The sequence below is a fragment of the Nylanderia fulva genome, unplaced genomic scaffold, assembly GCF_048542155.1.
Source record: "Nylanderia fulva isolate GAGA-0341 unplaced genomic scaffold, ASM4854215v1 Scaffold6, whole genome shotgun sequence".
Classification (NCBI taxonomy): Eukaryota; Metazoa; Arthropoda; class Insecta; order Hymenoptera; family Formicidae; genus Nylanderia; species Nylanderia fulva.
This window is the reverse complement of record NW_028190698.1, coordinates 5,388,053-5,412,153: the sequence shown is the minus strand read 5'-3', so window position 1 is coordinate 5,412,153 and position 24,101 is coordinate 5,388,053. Positions and strand designations below refer to the sequence as shown.

The 24,101-nt window shown below is 34.7% G+C and overlaps 1 protein-coding gene across 6 annotated transcripts in view; it reads left to right on the top strand.

Moving 5' to 3' along the window:
• Positions 1-22,969, top strand: part of LOC114940611 (Dpr-interacting protein kappa) — a 178,376-nt gene extending 155,407 nt beyond the window's left edge. For 2 of the 6 annotated variants that reach the window (XM_029315328.2, XM_029315327.2), the window contains exons 6-11: positions 9,012-9,140; positions 13,282-13,419; positions 14,122-14,286; positions 15,110-15,178; positions 15,535-15,603; positions 20,457-22,969. In XM_029315328.2, the coding sequence (XP_029171161.1) occupies positions 9,012-9,140; positions 13,282-13,419; positions 14,122-14,286; positions 15,110-15,178; positions 15,535-15,603; positions 20,457-20,605 (719 nt within the window). In that variant the 3' untranslated portion in view covers positions 20,606-22,969. The other 4 variants (XM_029315329.2, XM_029315330.2, XR_014925894.1 and 1 more) reach the window with 4 other exon arrangements.
• The last annotated feature ends 1,132 nt before the right edge of the window (positions 22,970-24,101 follow it).

Sequence of the window (24,101 nt, the reverse complement as noted above, 5' to 3'; positions counted from 1 at the left end):
ACATAATTAAAATTGAATAGATAAATAATGTTATAAAATAATAGACGTAATAAAGCTCGAAAACAAAACAACATGTTAGCCATTAGCTAACGGATAATATCGTGATAATTAAATTTATTCTGCGTAATATAGAATATTTTATCAATTTTCCGATATTGAAAACAACTATGTTGCATGTTTATATCAATTAACTCGATTATCAATAATTGAGTTTATTTTAAATATACTCATTCCTTATGCTTTACATTTAAAGTTATTCATATTATCAGCAATATTATGAGATATTGCATAGAATTTTTATTTGTAAATAATAAATTTTTATGCGAGAAAATGCATACAACAAAACCTAAATGCTAAAAGGTACCATCCATCCGCTAACGCTGTGCTTTAACGATCAATTATTCCTCTTCTGCTCCGACATCAAAATTTGGTCGAGTAAGCCATGGCCAGAGCGCAATTATTCAGGTGCGGTATAACCACTGCGTATCGCCAAACTGTACTGTAATGTGTCCAAGAGTGCAGTTGCAATTTGCAGTTAGCTGCTGAGATCAATACATACATATATATATATATATATATATATATATAGCTATGTTACACGATAAAGCTTTTTCGATTTCTGCACAAATATAACAAATTCTTTCATTTTGTATTGAGTTTCTCAAAATATTTGTATCATTTGATTTTGTTTTTTTGTAGCAAGAGCAGAATGTATTTTTATTATAGCAACTGGGAAAGAACTGACATTTTTATGAGTCATAATTATTTAAAATTTTGCAAAAATACGTATGATTTTTATTTAAGAGTGAAAAATAAGAAATAAGATATGATCATTTTAATAAGACTATTGATTAATTGTGATAATTTTCGTTGAAAGTTGAATAGTGAATTTCGACGTAAAAAATGGATCGATAAAATGGCACAGATGTGAGATATTCTTGTTATTGCAATATCCTGCAAATGGTATTTACCCATATGACATAAAAACAAGTATTTTATTACGCTCGATCGACGCTAATTATCCTCTTGATTACTAATTATACAAAATATAAACCTGTCCACCGATCGGAATACAGAAAAGCGAGACGTCAAACCGTCTGGCAGATTTCGAAGGGTTTCCTCTCGATAAAGGTTCGGTTTAATTTCCACGCTAATTTAAATTTTCATTGCCCTTCAGGGATAGGCCGAAGCTGCGACGGAGAGGAGATCGTCAGGTCGTAAACCACTATCCCATACTAAACTGATCGTATAAACTGTTACTGATAAATATGGATGTCGCGTTCTGATATGGAAAAAATAGCGCAACTTGATCTGCTAATTATTCGCTACCGAAGTGATTTGTAAGATTCGATGAAATATATTTTATTTTTAATTTAGGAAACTTCTTATATAAAAATATTAAAAACAGATTATCATGTGTGGGGATTTATTGATAAATTTATATAATTAATTTTGATTCTATAATTTATTCAAGCTATTTTATTTTGAATTGCTCCTGTGATTAATCGGTACTAAGTTAGTGAACATGTTTTTTATCATTTTCTAAAGAAGCATCTTTGAATAATTTGCCTTAAGGCAAATTTATTTCACGAGCACAGCAAGATTTCTGCCGTTACTTTCAATTAAAGTACGCGTGTACGTAAATATTATTTAATACGTAAGCATCTTATCGCAAAAAATTGCATCTCTATCCGCCGTGCATTATTTCGCGATGCATTTGAAAGTACAAAGTACAAGTTATTTAATTTTGTCCTAAATTGAAGCTAGTCGTTGAACACAAATGTAATAGAAAAAGTCGATAATACCTACAGGACAAAAAAAGGGAGGATTAACTAGTAATTTTAAATTAGGATAATCAATACATGTGAACAAACACATTTATTGCTTTAAAAATATTTAGTTATAAAGAATTTGTGAAATAATGACTAAAATTACATAAATCGACATTTTATAATATTACAGCCTTAAAAAAGCAATAAACTTTTATGTTCGTGCGCAGCACATATAGAGCATGAGTGTTGAGAGGTTTAACATCTCTTAGAAGCTATGAATATTTTATTTATAGCTAACCATCACATACATCATCTATTTACATAAACTGTCTGCTTTCTAATAATATCTGTAATATGTGTAAAATTTTTGTTAACATTTTTATTTAGAATCTAATAGTATTTTCCTATTTAGAAAAATCAGTTTGATAAGCATCAAAACGTGAATCACTTGTTATATTTTAAGCTGCTTGAAAGCTTTCTGAACTGACATTTTTATTAACCTTTAAAGGTTTCGCAAGTTCTTAAATGCTTCTCGTTGGATATTAGGTTCGAGGAGGAAGGGAGAAGCAAGACTTCTTATATATAATAGAACCTAAAGTGGATTTTAAAGTGATTATTAGGGACTAAAGGAGCCGTACACTAGTATTATTGCTATAAAGTTAAACCATGAAGAAGGATTATTTTCCACGACATTAAAAGCGCGCAAGCAAATATCTTAGCAAACGATATTTCGCCGAGGATTTGATCAGAGATTTCCTTCAGTACTTTTAGAAATGGATTCTCATATCTCGTATCGGCAATTACGGATCTGTAAAATCGCCATACATTGACGCGCAATCGATATCAATCGACGCATAGGTATACGCGCCTTCTGGCGAACCGACGATCCGTCATTCGGGAGAAGCGTCAGATTATCAGCGTAATTGGACGAAATATCGCGGCGTGAATATGGCGCGCGTTCGAGCCGTACGACGGCGTTACTAACTGATGTGTTGGCCTCTAGGGCACGAGGGATGGGCTAACGCCATTACTTTCCTGCCTGATAGCCTCCAGACACCCTCGAACCCTCGAAGAAAGTATAGATGGTTGTCGACTTCTCTCGCTTCTCCTCCGGATCGAAGGTATACCTGGCTCTCTCTCTCTCTTTCTGCCACCTCGCTTCGGAGGCAAAGGGACCGAAAAAGAATGGCCGAGAGAGATGAGAAAGCAAATCGAATTTAGCAAAACTATCGTAGCGCATCGAGGCGCCGTCGTTGGGGATATGGTGCGCCGGTGTTGGTGTTGGTTGTGGTGCGAGGCACCTGCAGGTACGAGGGAGATTTACCTCCGGCGGACAGGCCGGAACTGATCGTGCGGAAGGACGACGGTGGGGAGGACTACGAAGGAAGGGAAAGATAAAGGAAGGCGCGGGCGGGAAATTAGAGCGCCGGCGGCAAATAAACCACGAGGACGGTGAAAACGAATTGTCGCGCTACTCCCGTGTCCTTAATACGATCGTTCATAAGAGCGATAACGTTCGCGTCCTGGTAGGAGGAACTTCCCCAGAATTGGTACAAACGGAAAGAGCAGGAGGTATATTCGCATCCGATACCACGGGATGAGGTTTACCTGCAGCCAGAAGATGCGAAACCTACCCTCGTTCACTATAGTTATGGAAACGCGTATTCTACATCGACATTCTCGTCGAGGGTCGTTTCGCGTGCTTCGTGCTCGGAAAACGCGATTTTGGTCTCTCTCACCTTTTGCCTTGCTCCGCTACCTGTCCATCCTGCGTCCGTGCCATTTCCATCAGTACCAACTGATCGAACGAATCGGTGGCGTTACCCTCTCAATGTATACGAACGAACTCTAAACTTGTTTGCGCGCATATGTGTGAGCGTGTGTGTGTATATATGACGCGTACATCGCGCAACCATCATCCACCCTCATCTACCCTCGCTTCGCCGACGCGATTATCGTGGATCAATGTGGCGGCACGACTGTGATTATATGTATACACACGAATTCTTACATATATGTGTATGTATATATACTGTTTATTTACCGTTAAATGTATGTATATACATAAAGTCATGAATTTGCACGCACACACGCCTCCTTTCGCTCATCTGTTTAGATCTACAAAGGAGTGAAGATAAAGGGAGATAAATAGATATATAGATGGAGAGGCGAGGAGAGATAGATAGAGATAGAGATATGCCTCGAGTATTTCCGTTACCGATCCTCTCACCAGTATCCTGGCAAGGCTTCTCCGTTAATGCGACCACGGCTTGTCGGCGCGAGGCCGACATAACGCGACGCGACTGGAAAATCGAAACTGACAACGAGCTGAGTTTCCCGCCGGTGTGCCGGGAGACGAACGTACAGGAGAATAGGAGGCGATGTGCATCGAGTATAAAGCACGGCGCAAAGTCGGCTATGCTCTCGCACTCATTTTCGCGCACATCCAACTCGCTTAGTTCTATGCCAGAACGAACCTACACACATACATATATACGCATATATGTATGTATATATATATATATATATATATATATACACACTGAAATATATATATATACACCAAGCTTCAACCGGTATCGAACGTTCCAATGGCGGTGGTACGCCAATGCTTGCGGTGAGAAAGCACGTTACGTTTTCTCGTTACCGTTTGAGGTTCCTTTGTGCCTTCCAAACCGCTGGTAAAGTCAGCGTTCAGCACGGAGTCAATATTATCTGAGAAATTTCTCGCTGGAAACTGGAATATAATAGCCCCGTCTCTTTCATTCGCTTTACGCGATGCTGCACTGCAAACGTAATTTGTCCTTCAAATCTGGTGACGTCAATCGTTCGTGACAATCGATCGTTAATATTCTCTGAATTCGAATGCAGTAACGAGCGGCTTCATTTTTCCATCACGACGGTTTTTATACAAGTTTCAATCTCTTTCGCTCTCTCTCTCCCTCTCTGCTTCTTCTTCTGATAAAATATTTACAAATATTTATCGAAAAATATTAAATATTTATATTTTTTATATCATGTATATGTGTGTTTACAAATAAACATGTTAATATGTAAAATTTATTCAAAAATAACTGCGCGTTTATTTTTTATATGTTGAAAAATCAAGAAATAATTTTCTATTTTTCACGTTAGAATAGACAAATGATTAATAATAATAAAAATACATTTTACACATTCCCAATTTTATTATAGAACATAAAGAACATAGATTTACAAACTATGAATGAAAATTAATATTTGTGCTTTTTAATATTTCATATAATTACGCTCTGTCACGCGATATGGTGCCGTTAACACGCTTGTTAAAACGTTCTCGTGTCCAGCGCAATAAATACATGGAAATCACTTACTACGTCTGGTCTAACATTCGCGGATGCATTAACGGCAATAATCGTTGGCCGGGGATTCCCGCTTGGGAATGAATGTACCCGGGTTATCTTCCGGTTATAACGCGAAAAAGGGCACTTAAAGCTACGAGAAAAGGGGGACGGGATGAAATATCTACGACCCATCCTTCGCCTTATGGGCCGGAATACATCACGTACTAATTCCCAAATAGGTGGCCAACCCTCCACTTCGTCTTCGAGTAAGCTGTTCGCTTATTTTTACGCCGCCGAGAATACGCCGTCGGGGAAACGTTATGCAAAGTAGCTACCTGCGTCGCGCTTGCGCATCGACACAAAAGGGACGTTAATTTATTTCGGGAATTCTTCCACATGCGCGCGCGCGCCACCGCATTCTGTGCATTCGCGGTTTAAAAGCTTCGGTGGAGCTTTGAAAGATTTCGCGTCATTTACAGACGCGTTTAATGTCGCTTGAAAATTTTTGAAATACTCTTTGTCCGCAACGCAGTCCGAAGCTTCATCAAATCCGACGATGGAAAGCCAATTTTGTGCTCGAAGCTTAATAATGTTGTAGTACGAGAATATAGCGCTGATCTTTTTAGGTCAACGCAGGCAATATCGTTATGCACATGCGTCTATATAAACTTTGATATACACATATAATATTCATGTTAATATATACATAACATCTGCGTCAGACATCCCTCTCTTCTCCAGTATCCCAGCATTAGACACAAGTATTTTTCCATTATTTTTTCTTTTTTATTTTTACTGGCAATTTATAAACTTTGAACTTTTCATTCCCACGTTGTCAGATAGACAGGCCGGAATTGTTGATTGTGGAAAAAATATATATAAATGTTTTTATATGATATTCGATTCTGAAAGAAGGTTGAAAAATATCGTGGAAAATTAAAATTAAAACACAGGAAAAAAAAAGAGAAAAATTACAGGAGCAAATGAGGGATGCGAATCCCGTAAGAGTCGACGCGATAACTTTATTAATGGTGCTATTTATACACTGTAATGTGACGTGACAACGCGTGAGCTCACGCGATATGATAATACTGTGTTCTAATCTTAACTGGCATCGATCGCCGTTCTACCGTGAAATATAACGGATCCGCGCAGTTAAATTGAGCCACACTTCGATCGGACACGGAGAAAAGAGACGATAAAATTCCGGCGTGCTCGAAAATAATAATTGTCCACGTTCTTCTTTGTTCCACTCCTCCATCCTCCGCCGTGAAATTCCACCCGGCCGGGCCATATTGCGGTTTCCCATTAAGCCGAAAGTTTTAAAGGTTCCCGCTAAACCGGTAAGCGGGTAGTTCCGACACAGGACCTACGGGACTACTTGATTAAAACCCTCTGAAAGTGCGACCCGCCAGCAGAATCTCCCGGCACTCTGCATTGTTTATGGAACAATAGATAGGTTTGCCGCGCAGCTTGTAGCACGGGCTTGGTTACCAGGGATTCAGCACCCTCTCGCGTTCTACTACTGGCCGGGTAACAACTTTATCCCTTTCACCGCTTTCATCACGTGTATATGTATATATGTGTGTGTGTGTGTGTGTGTGTGTGTTGCGTTTTCTTTCAACAGCGAAAATCTTCAGTTGCGCCCGCCGGCGGAATTTAATGGCTTGCAATTTTCATTTTACCTGACGCGAATCTCTTGCAACTGTTACACGTAACTATATGCAAATGTGAAAACTGCTCGCAATAATGCGTGTATTTATGTATACCGCGTGTATCTGTGAATTTATAGATATTATTGCATCTACTAATTTCAAAAGTATTGTCGATTCTCGTATCTTTTTATGTTGCACTTATAAAATAACGCATTAAAAATTGAATCATAGTGCAACTATGAGGAAAGCGAGGGAGAAAAAGAGGAAACATGAGAAATATTTTTATAAATATTAAAACGCGTAATGCGTTTGAGGACGTTAACCTGTAGCAACTTATGCTTTTATGATATCTTATTGCTTCTATCTAGATAGGTCAAATAGACGTAAAGTTTCCTGCCGTTCACGATGCTTTTAACCTTATTGCAGGAAAACCTTAAATAGGTTTTTCATTGCGATATATGTTGTTTATCTTTGCATTTTCTTCTGTCGAGTATTAGTTTCGAACTAAATAATAATAAGAGAAGTCGCATCAACTTCCATCGTTTCGCGAATTTGCGTTATTTCAGTCACATTTGACGTAATAAATTTGCATGATAAACACACACATAGTAGCTCTAAAACACTTTTTTGTATTATTAAATCAATTCTATTAATATTATATCAATCTAAATTTGCAATTAATTATCATATATTATACGAATTATTTATTTATACAATTCGTGTAATATATGATAATGAATTATTTAAGTACTATTTAATTGTATATTATTGAAGTATAAAAAATGCATAATGCATAGTACACGTATATAGAATAAATATTATGTTAATATATAGATCATATATATATTTTTTTTTTCACTTTCTAAAAGTTTTGAAAAAGTTTGGTCAATGTAAATAAAATATGAGAGGCAATTGTTGAATATGTCAAGTGATTTCTATATCTAAACGACGAATATGATAGCGCGTGCAATCCATTGAGTGGCGACAGCAAGGTAAAATAGATCATTCCATCAAACATAGGAGTTTCTCTGTTAATATGACGATCCGCTTTCCACTAGCAGTGGTCAACATACGTTATCTGTGTAATCGTTCTCGAAATCAGGATAAAGGCACATTCGAGCTATAATGTGCTTTTTGCTTGCCTATGCTATTATCGTTTGTAACATGAATTATATGAGGATAACCGTAGTAATGCTGCTGAAGTAATCTCCTCAAACATTAAAGTATAATAATTTATCCCGCATACATTTGTCTGTACATAACGATATATGTAATAGCAAACAACGCTCTAATAGGTATGCATTTAGAAATACAATCTCTCTCTTGCGACCGCATATCATCGTGCAGGAGATGAAAAGATACGTGACTTTTGAGACATTTTGCATATATATAGTGTATTTATGATCGAATAACCTCTAATTTACATTTCCGCTTTGTCCTTATACTGTTATAATTGAGGTTTCTCGCGCGAGACAGAATCGATAGCAATAATGTGATTATCAGCTCATATACATGTCTTTAATGTCTAAGCAACCCTTGTGACAAAGTTCCGGGGTAACACTTGCCTTTACTTTGCGCCTTTGTAGAGTTTAATTTGCTTCCTATCTATCTACTTTATGCGATCTGCGCCAGTCATATCAACCAACATGCCAGAAATGAATGCAGCGTAGATGCAAATAGCTCTCCAGGAAGGCGCAAAGTGCTCTTTGTCACACGACATGCAATAAAAGTTTCGACGCATATGCGCATCGCGCTTTCAACGTCCTCTCTACTATGGTGCATTGCTGCCTTCTTTGTCGGCATTATCAATATATATCCCCGCGCGTTTCGAAATAATGCCGATATTATCATGGCAAGCCACGCGCTTATTAATTCGTGAGAAGAATTACAACTGCGACGAGCAGTGTGTATTTATATGAAATTGCATTATACGTCCTACAATATAATTACTTTGCGTGGAATATGATATACGGAAGGGGATTTTTCAACAATCTGCTATTTGCAACGCGCGCGCGAAACGCGTTTTAATTAAAAAGTATATCGTTTAATTCAAAATTGAATCGTTAACTAATTGTTAATTGTAGAGCTCGTAATAGAGCTTTTACGACTCGTATTCTCTCTTGTAACAATTGAGTTGCAAATATTTTATCTTACAAATAAAAACCGATGGAGAAGAGCGTTGAAATAGTATAATAAATACATCTTCCTGGAGGCTTTTACAGTTTATATGCTAATATTATGTGAAACATTTTATGTTTCAGTGAATGTTGTGGATGGTGAAGTGCTGCATATCGTGAAGATAAGCCGCCTTCATATGGGCGCTTATTTATGCATAGCTTCAAACGGGGTTCCACCATCGGTGAGCAGGCGAGTCTCCCTGCGTGTACAATGTAAGTCACTAATTTCCTTTTCTATTATCCAAAGAATTCTTATCGTATGCGTGAATATTTTTTCAAACACTGTCTGACAAAATTTAATGCACACAAGCGTAATATGAATACAATAAATATGTCGTTTTTAACAAGTGGTGAGAGAATTGCATATGCACACAGTTATATATAGAATTTCTAATAAAAAGCAAAAATTGGTTATTGAAAATTTTTTTATATAAAATTTAATATATATTTATAAATACAGATTAGAAAAACATTTCAAAATATTCGTAAAGTAATAGCTTTCTGCCTATTAACCTAACGAATTCAGATAAAATCAATAGTTTGCAAAGTCAGCGATTTTAATATTGATTTCTCTGATTGAAAAAGTTTGCGGGAATTATTTTCCAGCGCGAGTATCGAAACTGAGCCAATCGAAACTTCGAAGGATCGTGTCGGATAATCAAACATAGATTAAAATGTCTGTGAATGTGAATGAATATATCTTTTAAGCATATATGCTATATATGCTTTAAGCATATTATATTTATGTATAATATATGTTATAATATATGTACGTATATATATATATATATATATATATATATATATATTGATATTCACGGTTGTAATGTATGACAAGAAAATAATAAATAAAATCATGTAATTACAAATATTAATTATTTGTTTTTCAAGAGAATATTAATGTGTCAATTTTATTAAATTATATAAAAACAAATTATAATTAAAAATAATACATATAATTTTAACCTTAACTTTCTTGTTAAAATAATTTGTATATATATATATATATTATATATACAAATTATTTTAACAAGAAAGTTGAGGTTAAAATTATATGTATTATTTTTAATTATAATTTGTTTTTATATAATTTAACAAAATTGACACATTAATATTCTCTTGAAAAACAAATAATTAATATTCGTAATTACATGATTTTATTTATTATTTTCTTGTCATACATTACAACCGTGAATATCAATATGAGAATATTGAACGATTGATTCGCTTTAGATTATATTGATTTTACATCAATATTATTTTATTGAGCGCTGAATTTGACGCTGACATCATCGATTTCTTCGTGTATACGCCATTAGCGAAAACTACGCCGTCATCGTAATACTATGCACTTTGGTATTATGATAAGAGTGGGATAAAACTCAGGAAGGAACGACTATTGTCGCGTAAGAATACCCGCGTATTTTTCTGTGCAAGAAAAGATGATAAGAAAGGATGATGGAGAGAAACCCGTTTTTATCATACCTCCCCGATTGCAAGGCGCGCGTAACTTGGTAAATGCCGGTCGCTGGAGCAGTAAAGTAGATGTCGGAAATATTATACTTTTAATAAACTCGACGTGGTTCATAAACGTTAGAAATGAAATAAAGCCACTAGTTTTCTTTGATATATGAAGTACGCTAATATTGTTCCCCGTAAGCTTTTTATTAATCTCCCGGCGAAGTTGCGCAAACTCCCCTCGTGTTGCATTGAATTTTTAATAGGTGTTACAAGTGCTTCGTTATTGCATTTTATATGACACGTAGATTTGACATACAACACATTATATGCATTATATACATTTTATGCAAGAATTATTATATGCATATATCTATTTTTATCTTGTATAAACATCGCACAATAATTTAAATCATATTTGACGATGCATAAAATTCAAGAGTGAATATCGGCGGTTTATGTAAACTGAAAATATTGCATAGATGTAGGTGAAAAAGGAAATGCATCATACATACATACACACATACACGCGCGCGCACACACACACACACACACACACATTTGAAACATATTGTCGTCGCTGCAACTCGATGAAGAGTCGTTGTTCCTCAACCGTAAAAGCATCCTCGCGGTGCACCATGCATTAGGTCGATTTTCAACGTCTCATTTAGCCACCGATTTATATACTTGACCTAGATATGCTCTATATACGTTCGTTTATCCCCGCGCAGCCATTTTCAAACGCCACCCGAACCTTCATCCGGCAATTCCCGGGTTCTACTCACAATCAGTTTGGGGTGCGAAACGCGTCTCTGCGTCGTCTTTTCTAACACATTAGTTTCTCGCTTCTGCGTCCCTGGCTGTTTTTTCCTCCTGCGGGCAAGCACAAATATTAACAATCGTTCAAGAAATTCGAGCCACCCTCGATTTCGCACGTGAGTCACGAATTGCGTCAACTTTTTGACCACTCACAAATGGATCTAGTGTTTTCTCTTCGGATTTCTCGTGGATATTGTACGGAATATTATTGCACCATTTATTCTCCCACAGATGTTGATCTGATGCGCACGTTGCATGATAAATGTACGAGTATTACTAACGCGTGGCATGAATTAATACCGATCGTGTATCATAAAGATATATCATCGAACGCAGCTTTTTGAGTGACTTTATCTTCAATGCATTCCGAGCCTGCCATTTTCATATATTGTACACGATTATAGCGTAATTTATATAAAGATTAAATCGTTCCAACAGCAGTTAATTGTAAAAGAAAAAAATATAGTAAAACTTTTCTTTTTTTTTTTTTTTCAAGAAATTATATTTAAAAAGGTATGTTAGATTTATACTTAGAGTTAAAATTTGAAATAGATAAAAATGTGAGAGAGAATATTATAAAGAGAGTTAAACATATTCTTACATATTTCTGCGTATATCTCTTACTAAAAGATAATTTTTGATTGAATAAATATTTAAATATCAAAAAATTTTGAATAGTATTTTGAGACATGCGCGTGTGCGCAACGTAAAGTTTGATAGATAAGAATTACGCTTCTGAAATACGTATTGAATGATGTGCAATCAAAGTGTATACTCGCTCGCAGTCTATAGATTTATCGATAGCTCAGCAGGATGGTTGGGGAAAGAAGATAGGTGGAAAAACTACCCTCCGTAGTTCTGTCGAAAGTGCACCTGCTGCTAGTAAATCGTGATTTACGTCCGTTCGTAAAAGACGAAAATATGACACGATATATTGGGATATCTATATCGATCGAAAGAGAACGGTTTCGCATTTATGATACACCGATATCAATTGAAAGTCTTCATATAAAATAATGTTTTCTTTTCAAGGAAATACTAAACGTTACGCCTGACTAGCAAAATGATAAGTTGATTGCTTGATAAAAAAATATGAATTTCTCGCGGAAGAGTTTAATATTACCGTATATCTTCATGCAAGTATCTATTTAGAAGAAAATTTAAAATTTACGTCGTGTTAAGGATTAATTGAATAAAGCATTGCCAGTGTGGTCGGATTTTAAAATAAACCTTTCTTTGATTTAATTTTATCTACTGGTGACTTTCATCAAATTTGAAAAATTCAAATTATTTACAAAATATTTATTTTATTTAAAAAATTTTCTTCTAATTTTATTTTCACAATATCATTTCTTTTGCAGCTGAAGGCGATAGTTCCATAAAATAATACGAATTAATTTAATTAATGATTTATTCTCCTTATACAGAGTACGTGATAATATGAATGCAAGAGATATTTCTAAAATTTTATTTTTTTATTCAAACATTTAACAAATATAAGGACAAGAGAAGTCTTTTTATATAGCTTCTTTTGCTCGTTCAAAAATATTAAAGAAAGTTGGCTCGATAAAACTAACACGCAGCCTACGTTGCATGCAACTGCAGACAAATGCTTACTTTCAGATAGTGCTTTTAAATCGTGACAACTTCCGGTGCAAATATGGGCAATTGTGTATAGTTGCATGCAATGAGAACTGCGTGTCGACTGCGCTTTTCCGTGAACATTTCATTGAAATTTTCAGACGTCGAAAACAACTTGAAAAAGACTTTTTTTACATGTTTGCACAAACTTTTTATTATTTTGAATGAGTATACTCAGTTTAACAGATTTGCAAATTGTTCTAGATTAGTTTGATTTTGGCAGGATAACTTCTATTTTATTAATCTTGTTTTTTTTTCTTAATTATACTAAATGTGTAATTTTACATAAAAATATAATATATACAAAAACGTTGACAGCAAAATCTTATGAATAATATTAAATTTTTTGATTAATATCTTGATTTAATTAATATAAACAATTTAAAATATAATTATATATCATTATCACAGTGAATATCACATTTCTGATTTACAGTTCCACCTATGCTTTCAATACCAAATCAGTTGGAAGGAGCCTATATTGGACAAGACGTAACTCTTGAATGCCATACTGAAGCTTATCCACTTTCAATAAATTATTGGACAACAGAACGTGGCGATATGATAGTGTCTGGTAATTTTAAAAATCCAATATTCAATTGTCATTTACAGTTACATGTCTAATATAATTATAGTTATATTTAAGATTCTCAATTTCATGAGTAAAATATAATTTTTTGAATCTATATAATGTTACATTAAATTTTTGTAGCTATTCTAAAATTATTTAGCACATAAAAAAAGATAAAATATCGGCCATATGATTCCGATAATTTTAAAAATCAGATATATCTTTCATAATATATTATTCTATATTTAGTTTCTTATATTTGAAATCCTCGATTTTGCAAGATTTTTTTAACATATTATTTCTAGCTTGTTAGCGATGTAAAAAAAATTCTTTAAAATTTTTTAAATAACAGAAACATTTTCAAATTTCACTCATTTATGCACACACAATAATATATGTATATACTTGTATTTTTGCAAGATAATATAAATTATAACATTATTTTATAAATAAACATTTATTTTAGTTTTAGTTTAAAAATAAATTAAAAATTTACATCCTTATTCAATATTTCAAGACTTTGTTTATTCGCAGAACATATGAGTGTAAGAATTAAAAATAAATAGATATAGTTATATAAAAACATTTTTAAAAATTCTCGATATACATAGACATACGTCAAACTAAATTGTATTTTTTTATATTGAACAATTTTACTATTTTAGTTTAAAATGAAAGACGGAGGACTTGGTTTTATTGGCACAGGCAATTCTGTTTCAGGCGACAAGTACGAGGCGATAGCCACCGACAGCGGCTACAACAAGTACATGATGTTAAAAATAAGAAACGTTGGTCCGAAAGATTTTGGTTCGTATAAATGTGTCGCACAAAATTCCCTTGGCGGAACAGATGGCATCATCAAACTAGATGGTAAGTCGTTCAACAGTAATAAAAAGGGCGATGTATATTTGATTTGATATAAGCACACGTAAAAATACATTTAACATCGCGCATTGAAAAGTATCGGACGAGTATATAATTGTGTTTTATTTAAGATCGGTTATTCCGACCGAAGTCGACGTCTACTAATGACGGCGCTAATGGTGAAATAATTGGTTTCCAATAGTCAGTTACTCTATTAGATATTTGAGTCTTCGTCGTTAATGAGGGACAGACGGGGTCGAGCATACTTCTCTTACGAGTATTAACCATAATTGCCTATTAAATTTGTGTTGAACATATAAATATATAGTTGTTAAATGCTGTTTTTTCAAAATATTCCAGACACTGCTTAATATTTCAACGTGTGTAAACTATAAAAAGATTATAACTTTACATAATATACGACCAAGTAGAGAAAAAAAAGGAACGATGAAAGGTCGCGATAAAGTTCTTGAGGTTTGACGATGAGCCGTTTTACTCCAAAATTAGCGTTGTCTTCTTGATAATGCTAATAGTAGACTGGAAGGAAAGTTTTATTTAGTTTAAGCGACAACGCAGACGAAAATAATTGCATATAGGCCAGCCCGACGCGTCTCTCAGCATCGCATACTTGTGAAGACTTCTCGTAAAACTTCACAAACTTCTGCACTTTCATAATATCTAACATACTTATGTCCATCTTCAATATTGTTTCATAACCGTCAGCGCCTGAATGCAATTTTGTACATGCACGCACACACGCACACAAAATATTCTTACACACACGTTCATTTCAATATTGAAATATATTACTTATTTTATTTTGACGTAGAAATCCCAGCTCCATCGACCACGTCTACGACGCAGTCTCCGTATTACGCAACGTCGTCACACAAGAACGGTAATTATATATAAAGTCGCACATTTAATAAATTTCTCTCCAAGTTGTTTTTGTATCTGTTTCATATGTATGATACGTAGACACATTAAATGTAGGACAGCGGTGAGAAAAACGTGATGTATGAGATTTAAATTGAGCGGTAATGTAGCATTACGTTAAACCGCCGGAAGCGGATAATGCGCGGATATCGAATAAGGTAGAATAACCGTTTCACGTTAGGATCGAACCAAACTCTCCTGACAGAATTTCACTTATTTTTCGATTCCTAAAACCTTCCATTTTCACTCTTCGTAGCTTACCGCGTATAGAGCAACTAAAATGTATATATAAAATCGCCTTTGTGTAATGCATTTTAGGTAGAGACAGTAACAAGAATTCACGACGACCTATCGACTATGAGATCGAGGAATGGAAGCGAAATCCAGGTCAGTAAATATCTATTTTAACAGGCTCCGCGTAGAGCCCAGGCATTTCCCACGACGATACACGTTTCTGCCTCGACCGCCATGTCGTTCGAGTAATTAGCGTAATTAAAACCTCGTCAACGCTGTACGATCGGGACGGTAGAGGAAGATCCTAAGAGAGAAAATCCACTAAATTGGCAATGCTCGGTGATCCACTTTATCCGCGAACGAATTACTTCGTCGCGTTACATGACTCCCCTTTTATTGACCGAGAAAGATTCTGCGGTCATCCCTTCGCTGCCTGTAAAATCGAGCGAAAAAATATATATATATACATTAACTGATTGCTTGTTTGAGCTCATTAAGCGAAAGTCGATAACCGCGCGCAATTTTTTGCGACTCTATACGCGCCGCGGATGGCGAAAGAAATTGAAAAGTTTAAGACTTGCTTGATTTCAGCTATAAAGAGCGAAACGTCGATTAGTATAACCTTTATACCAAATTTTCAAACTTTATATTGAAAGGAAAATTTTGTGAATAGTTATTATATTTTTTTCGTTGAAATATTACTTAAAAAATTATGTGTATTGATATGTACTTTTATTATTATTATTATTATTATTAATTCTGCGTTATATATAAACTTGTGATCGCGTGCCCCGTTCTTCCATTACAAATTTGCATATAGTGAGCCACGGTTAAGCTGCGAGGGATTATAAGATATTCTTCGTAAATTTCCTAAGATCTTCGTGCAAATTTACTATCCCCAGATTTTGTACTTCAATTACACTAATCGTTTATATAATATATTATGTGTCGTATTTAGTGGATCTTTAAAAAAAAAAAGAAAAAGAAAACATTTTTGTAATTTTACTGCGGAAATTCGATGTATTTGAAAAATAATGATCACGCGAAATAAGTTCTGGCACTTGAATACGTTTAAATAAATCGTTTTCTGTGGTATTTTCGTCAATTACGATCTTTATTGCGAAAGGCAGACTTGGCGCGTTAACTTCGAACTCTTCGCAGATCCTTATATTATACAAGCCAGCTGCTGAAGATTGGCGGCAGAATGCAAGTTCAAAACTCACTTCGAATGACTTTGTTCAAAGATTCCCCCGAGCGTTGGGCCAGTTCTCCCTTCCTGAAGTTTACTTTCAATTAATGAAAAACGAGCTGCGTTGACCCGCGGCCGTCTGCCTCCGGGATCAGGAAGTGGAAAAGAGGAAATGGAAAGAGGCAAACTCCTTCGATACTTTTTTTTCTTGCCTTTTCCTTTCTTTCTCCAAAAATCGATTGACTTCGAGAATCTTATGCACACAATTATGTGTGATTTATGTACTGTTCGATTTATATTACTTCCGATTAATCGTTACTCTTTTATTTCTATCGAGGAACAATTGATGAATCTTACGATTAATAAAACTACAAAAAAAATGCATAAAATAATTCGAAGTAACAGTTCATTTTTTTCTGAATGTATACGCGTGAATAAATCTGAAGGAAAATTATGGACAAAAGAGGATTAATTCTTTTACAAAAGTTAATTTATTTAAATTAACAGAATTTGTAACAATTATCATATCAATGTAGAATTATCTTAAGGAGAAATGTAATAATAATAATGTTTAAATATAAGGATAATAAGATTTAAATGTACGCATTATTTGCTTTAAATTGAGTTTACGTAACGTTCTAGCACAGACGTTCGTCTAGTCTTCGAGTAATTGCAAAACCCGAAATATAATCAATAATAAGACCGAATGTACAGGCCAAAGTTGTTAAAGAAGTTGTTAAAGTGTTGGAAAATGGCTCGTCTGTCGCAGACTATGCGGAAAGTCACGTACAGTGGATTTTACTGGTAGGTGGGAATAACTTTTTCCGAACGAACGTGCGGTTTCGACGTCCGTTTCTGGCGGGCAAGCCAAGGGGCGCGCACGATGAACTACTCTCGAGAAACGCCCTGCATTTGGGACGACTATCCGCCGCGCCGGTGCTAGGAAAAAGGCAAAAACAGACATTTTCTCGAGTCGTTACATTCCGGCTTTTTGGAGAGAACAAATTTTGTTAATATCGTTCTAAACGTTCTATCGCGGGACTTTTGCGAAAGATTGGAAAAAACCGGTGCAAAAAATATTCGATTTATAGTATACCATGTGAAATCGAACTCTTAAATATTTGGGGTAACTTAACACGGACACTGGGTAATAATGATTTTAGACTACGCGTCGCTAGTTAATTATTATATCACATTTAAAATCAAATTTCTCTAATTATTGATACATATATATTTTATTAAAATGTTATTCTAATGATTATATCAACTATTAACGTAATGCGTGTAGTTTTTGAAATTTTATTGACACAATTTAAAAGTGGAACGAATAAAAGTTTTGTTTTATCCAGAGAGTTATCACTATTAATAAATGCAACTCATTACAAGGGAACAGATCCTAAATTATTTGATAATGCCGTGGATGGAAGTCATTAAGGCAAATCGGGGTGAAGTTTTATCGCGGTAATAATCGTACATTCTGATGTATGGTCTACCGTCATTGATATATTCGTTTCTATACCATTACTAACTATACATTAGTGCCACAGGTGGCGATATTGATTCGACTTCAATTCATTTATCAAAGTTCAGACAATCAATAAAAGTTACTGTCAGAAGATGTGAATTTAATCGGATAGAATGGAGCTTTTTCTGGAATTTCTGAAGCGTTTGCATATTATTTGATCTACTTTATGTGTCAAATGTACGTACTATATCTTATAAGAAATTTATTGATAATTTCCTAGATAAATATACTAATAATATATATAAATTTTTCTTTATAAGATATATTTTTAAATACTAATTCATGCTTTATAAAATTTTATTATTAAATATATATTTTCATCACTTTTTCTATCACTTTTATTATTATTTATTATGTTAATTGAACAATGGTATTTAATGTAGACACGATTTTGTTTTTGACAGACATGGAGTTTGTTTAAAAATTAGTTGAAAAAATGTTTAAAACTTAAAACATCTAAAAATATTGTTAAGCTAACTTCAATATACACGTATAAGAATTTCTGACTTTATGCTACATCTCATCGGTGTCCCATCACTCTTTTCGCCGCATAACAAATGAAAAAGCTCGCAAGACGCATCTGCGAATTACTGCGGCACCACAATTAATCCAGTAACATTTCATCCGGCGTTTCTTTGACGGTAACGGCTGATAAGAGGCGATTTAACAGACGTCGGATGTATTTAATCTCAAATGAATTTACCCTTTCCGCGTTTCTCCCGTGCCCGCCGCTCCTCATCGCCGAGGGTTTTATCTCGTTAAAAAGGGATTTGTGCGCGAGTTGAACATCGCAGAAATTCCGGTAGAACCGAGAGTTCGCCCGAATTTAATTCCCGGACGCGAGAGGGAGGAGAGATGCCCGACTGCCCCTTCCTCTCCCTCTCGTTTGGCATTATCCGCAACAACTCCTCGTATTTATCTTCCGTATCCGCTCGTTACCGTACGTGCATGTACACTCGGCAGCGCCGAGAGAACGAGACCACCGAGGAAATGAGCCGCCGAGCTTGACGATTTCGCGTATGCTCAAGCGCCACCGACTATTTGTTCCTGGACGCGTCGGCCGGAACTATGGCAAACGATGGTTATGGAGGCGAGGCGTTATGCGAAAATAAGGCCAAGAAGTTTGGCCGAAACGTGGTGTCGACGGCGGTCGGTTGATACAAAGTGTAACCGGTATTTCGCTGGTGTAACTGTCCGCCCTGCGGCGAGTCTCATTAGTCGGGAGAGAAAGAATATTAGCTTTTAGTCAATGAATAAGCTCTCTTCTTTTATTAGCAGCGCAACCCTCTCTGCCTTTATTACGCGAGATTGCGTTACTTTTTGTTACAGATGCAATACTCGGTTATAATTAACGCGCGGTAGGATATCTAATATTTGCGCCAACTTTATATTTATTAGAAAATAAAAACTTATTTTATTCTTAGATGAATGTAATAATCTATTCCTCTATTACAAAAGATTTTTTATTATTAGCACAAAACTTAAATAAATATTATATCTATTGTTCTAGCTTCTACTCGTAAAATCACAAATTAGATATAAGTTCCATTTTATATAGCTTAATAATAATTATAAGATCAAGTGAATGTATTCGTAAGAAGAAAATATATATTCACATATCAAATTAATATAATATTTAAATCTAGAAGATAATATTTAACTTTACTAATCAAACGTTTTTGTCATTAAAAATCTTTCTTTGTTCATATATTTTAGAATGATTAAAATGATACATTTTATATGTAGAATAATGCTAAAAAAAAAAGAGAAAATTTTAATTATTTTTTCACATTCGTCTCCATTAAATTAATGGTGTATTAGAAAACGTAAGAATATAAGGTTGTATCTTTAACTTTGACTTCTCAAAAAGTTAGAATATATAATAATTAATAATATTTGTATCCATATCATCGAAAATTCTCACACATCTAAACTTTTCTATCCGTAGAATTTACGTTAAGTTTATGGTAATGTTATCACGAGATTCCTCTCTCTATATAAACGTACGGGTCCTTTCCGGTTCAGTGACCGACTAAACTAGAACTGAACTAGAAGTTGCCTAACCGACTACGCTGGAACTTGATCGAAAGCATATCTCATACGTTATACAGTATCTCCCGGCTTAGTTTCACATTCCAATTTTCTTCTCCACTCTTCTTCTTCCTTATAGCGTCGCGATCGAATTAGAAATGAAATTCGAACGGAAGAACCTCGCTCGCGCGTAATCACGAAATTGTACATACACCCTCATCATAGTAGAACACACCGCAGCGTTGTTTTGTCTGCTTTCAGACTACGGTAGGAATTACGGTTCGGCGTCGATGAGGCCACCGGGAGAACTGCCGGACATCCAGAGTCCGGGCGTGTCCCATCGGGCGCAGTTCGTTCTTCATCTCTCTCTCAGCCTCCTGTCGTTGCTGCTTCCGGCCATCAGAAGGTGATTCTCACGTCGCGGGAACGGGGCTTCCAGTTCTAGTGTTTATTGGTCGGTGACCGGACCGGAGACGGCCGGTGCGCGCGTGGTTACCGGTTTCCGGTGCGCCGTCTCCGGGCAAGTGATGGACGACGAGTGCGACGAAGCGCGGAGCCGCGCTTAAAATTATTTTCGTACTAAAAGAAGACTATATACAAACTATATACATATATACAAAGAGAGAAAGCGCAAAGAAAAGATATTATATATATGAATATAAAAATATATATATATATATATATATATATAAATATAGTATGTCGTGTAAGTATACATGCCGTGAGTACGTATATTAGGCTTTCTCGACTGATTGACGTCACTCGTGTGTCACCCTGTGAATCGTGTCGTCCTTCTCCTGTAATTGGTTCGCCTGTGTGGACGAGCCGCTTGCGTTTTGACTGTCTTAGAAGATATATCGCGCACACACACATACACACATATACATAAATATATATATATTGAGAAAGACTCGTCATCCGTTGAATATTTTTGAAAACTCAGAGTTACACTTCATCCGCGGCAAGAGAACATCGAGATTTATCGTTGTTAATTCAAGATACCTCGAGATACCGAGAATCCCCGTCTGACCTGACTGCTATTTCTTCTACTGATCGAAGAGGAGTGTTAGATTATAAAGAAGCCGTGTGGATATATATCTCTCGAGCACGGATACATTGGTGAGAATACTTGTGCAACGCTCGGATTCAACGAAATTATTCTGGTATGAATCTCCATAAATTTCCTTCGTAACACATGGCTCTCTCAAAAATATCTCGATCCACGATTGGCTGCCTATTGATGTAACGTTTTACTCGATTATCCGTAACTACTCTTCCGATATATTTTTTATTCGTATTTATTGGATTCCGATATGCAGCGTGAAACAGTGCGTCATGTATTTTAACCGTAATTTGCTAAACGGACTTTGTAATTATTGTTAGATGCTAATTAATCGTTTGCCTTTTAAAAATTCTTTTCAGATAATTGTATACCTTTTGGTATACTTTTTCATGTTATTACGCGTTCTTGCCATATCACAAGGAAAAGACACGGGAACTGTATTCAGTAAATAAATATATATAAATATATATGCGTACGCGTATAAAATAATAAACAAAAAAATATAAATAAACAAATATATATATTTGTGTGTGTATATATATATATATATATATATAATATATATGTACATATATATATATATATATATATATGATATATGTATACGCATACATGGACTGTAGTTGTATCGAGAGGCATCGCTCGGTAATCTCGTAATTAGCTGTTTGATTGGTAAAAACCTGCATATAATCCGAGTGCATGGTCCTGCGTGTGTCCTTTCGCGAGACGCAATTGTTAAGAGAAATCAACGGAAATTCGTGAGTTTGCGCCCGGGGGAATTAACGCTAGACATCAAGTAGCCTCGAATCATCGACGACGGTGACGCAGAGAGCTTCGTGGCTTCTTTTTGCGCGATCATAACAATTTTCAATAGATATGAGACGATTTTTATCACAGTACGCAATCGCGCACGATCGTAATTAGAGAGACGATAACAATACGGGATAACAATGCACGTATATCCTCGTTACACAGATTAATGTACATGTGACGTGATGTATATCGAAGCGTTGTTTTTTTGCATCTGAAAATATTGATTGGCATTTCCTGAAAATGGCTCTGATGTTTGCGCAAATCCTGCTTTTCACCTCTCATGTTTTCATGTCCGTCGCGTTACGCGAATCGCGTGCGTTTAACGCAGGTTCATTACTTAAAAAAAAAAAAAGAAAAAAAGAAAGAAATGTCGCCTGCGATGCTTTAAACACTCTTTGAATCTCTTACGTTGTACCTGATCGTATCAATTGCCATCATCGTTCGATCTCAGGCGAAGCGGATGTGAAATGCCATGCGCCTTTCCCTGTTAATTCTGTAAATATTGTAGATACGTTGTGCTGTGATCAGTCTGGATCGTCATCTTGAGAGGATGACTCGAGGCTGCGCTTGTTAAATCGAATGTAGAGGCGAGTGTTGTGAATATTATATAATATGTTTGAGATGATATTATATATAGAGAGAAGGCGGTATTCGTACACGATGACGTCGTTCAATAGAATACCAAATGAGGCTGCAGCGCGATCGTAGCTATATTTCAAATTAAGTTATGATAATGTTATTAATGTATCACATGTCCGACGATTTCACTATGTCAAACGATTTTTATGTACCACATACATCGCCTCGGATAAAAAACACGAACCGATAATTAGATATAGATAGTGGAACTGTCGGCCTGTATATCTTAATAAATCGAATACATGACTGCCATTATAAACGCGTTAATTCTTAATAAACAAGCCCTCAAAATAAACCAACATATTATCTTATAATTAATGCATCTTTGGGAGTAATTTTGCTAATATTTATTCATATATTGTTATTTATATTTCTTTTATACATTGTAGATTTTTTATTTATTATATTTTTTTTAACAAAATATTATCTCGAAGAAGAAAGATTGAAAAGAAGAAATTTCTTGCAGAGGTAAGTGTTATTAATTATTTACATGTGTGTGCTAATGTTTTTATAATTATATTTATCTATATAAATCATCAAATATTAGATAGCAATTTGAAAGAGACTTGATTTGAATATGTTGAAGATAATACAATACAAAAATGTGTATATATGTTATTCAAATTTAATGTTTTATTAATAAATAAAATTGCAACCGCGCATTCGCAAAATTTTGATTAACATAGACTGTTAATGGATTCTCTTGTTAATGAATCTATTTTTTTATGTAATTGGTAAATATTAACATTTCTATAATAAGTTGTATTAATATTTCAATCAAATTATAATTAAATTAGTATGAAAATAAATAATAAACTTTTATAGAAAATAAATCGCATTTATTAATTTTAAATTTTACATATTTTATTAATTTTATCATTAATATGCTATAAATCGATGTTACAATACGATATCTGTTTCATATTCCTGCAGAACAAGCAATTCATTTATTTTAACCGAAAGCATATAAGTAAAGTATATAATAAAATATTGTATGGAACGTATATTATCTCTTTTTCCCTTTTTTCGCAATGAGAAATCAAATAAAGTGCGCTTTACATTTTTTTAAAAGAATATTTGCAATTATTTTACGCATGTTGCATAATGTTATTCTTTTATAGATGAACGAACTATATGAGAGTTAATATCTTGAAATTTGTGTAATATACGTGCGTGGATCTATATATAATATATATAATAAAATCTTTTTTGTTATATTACAATTTAATAAGTTGACTAATCACTTAAATGTATATTTTTAATAACTAATCAATAAATAATCAATTTTTTCATATATGTAAGATATATTAAATAACGTGTGCGCTATCAAACTTTAACAATTTTTTTATTTAATAGGGTCAGCTTTTAAGCATAATTGTGCTATAAATATT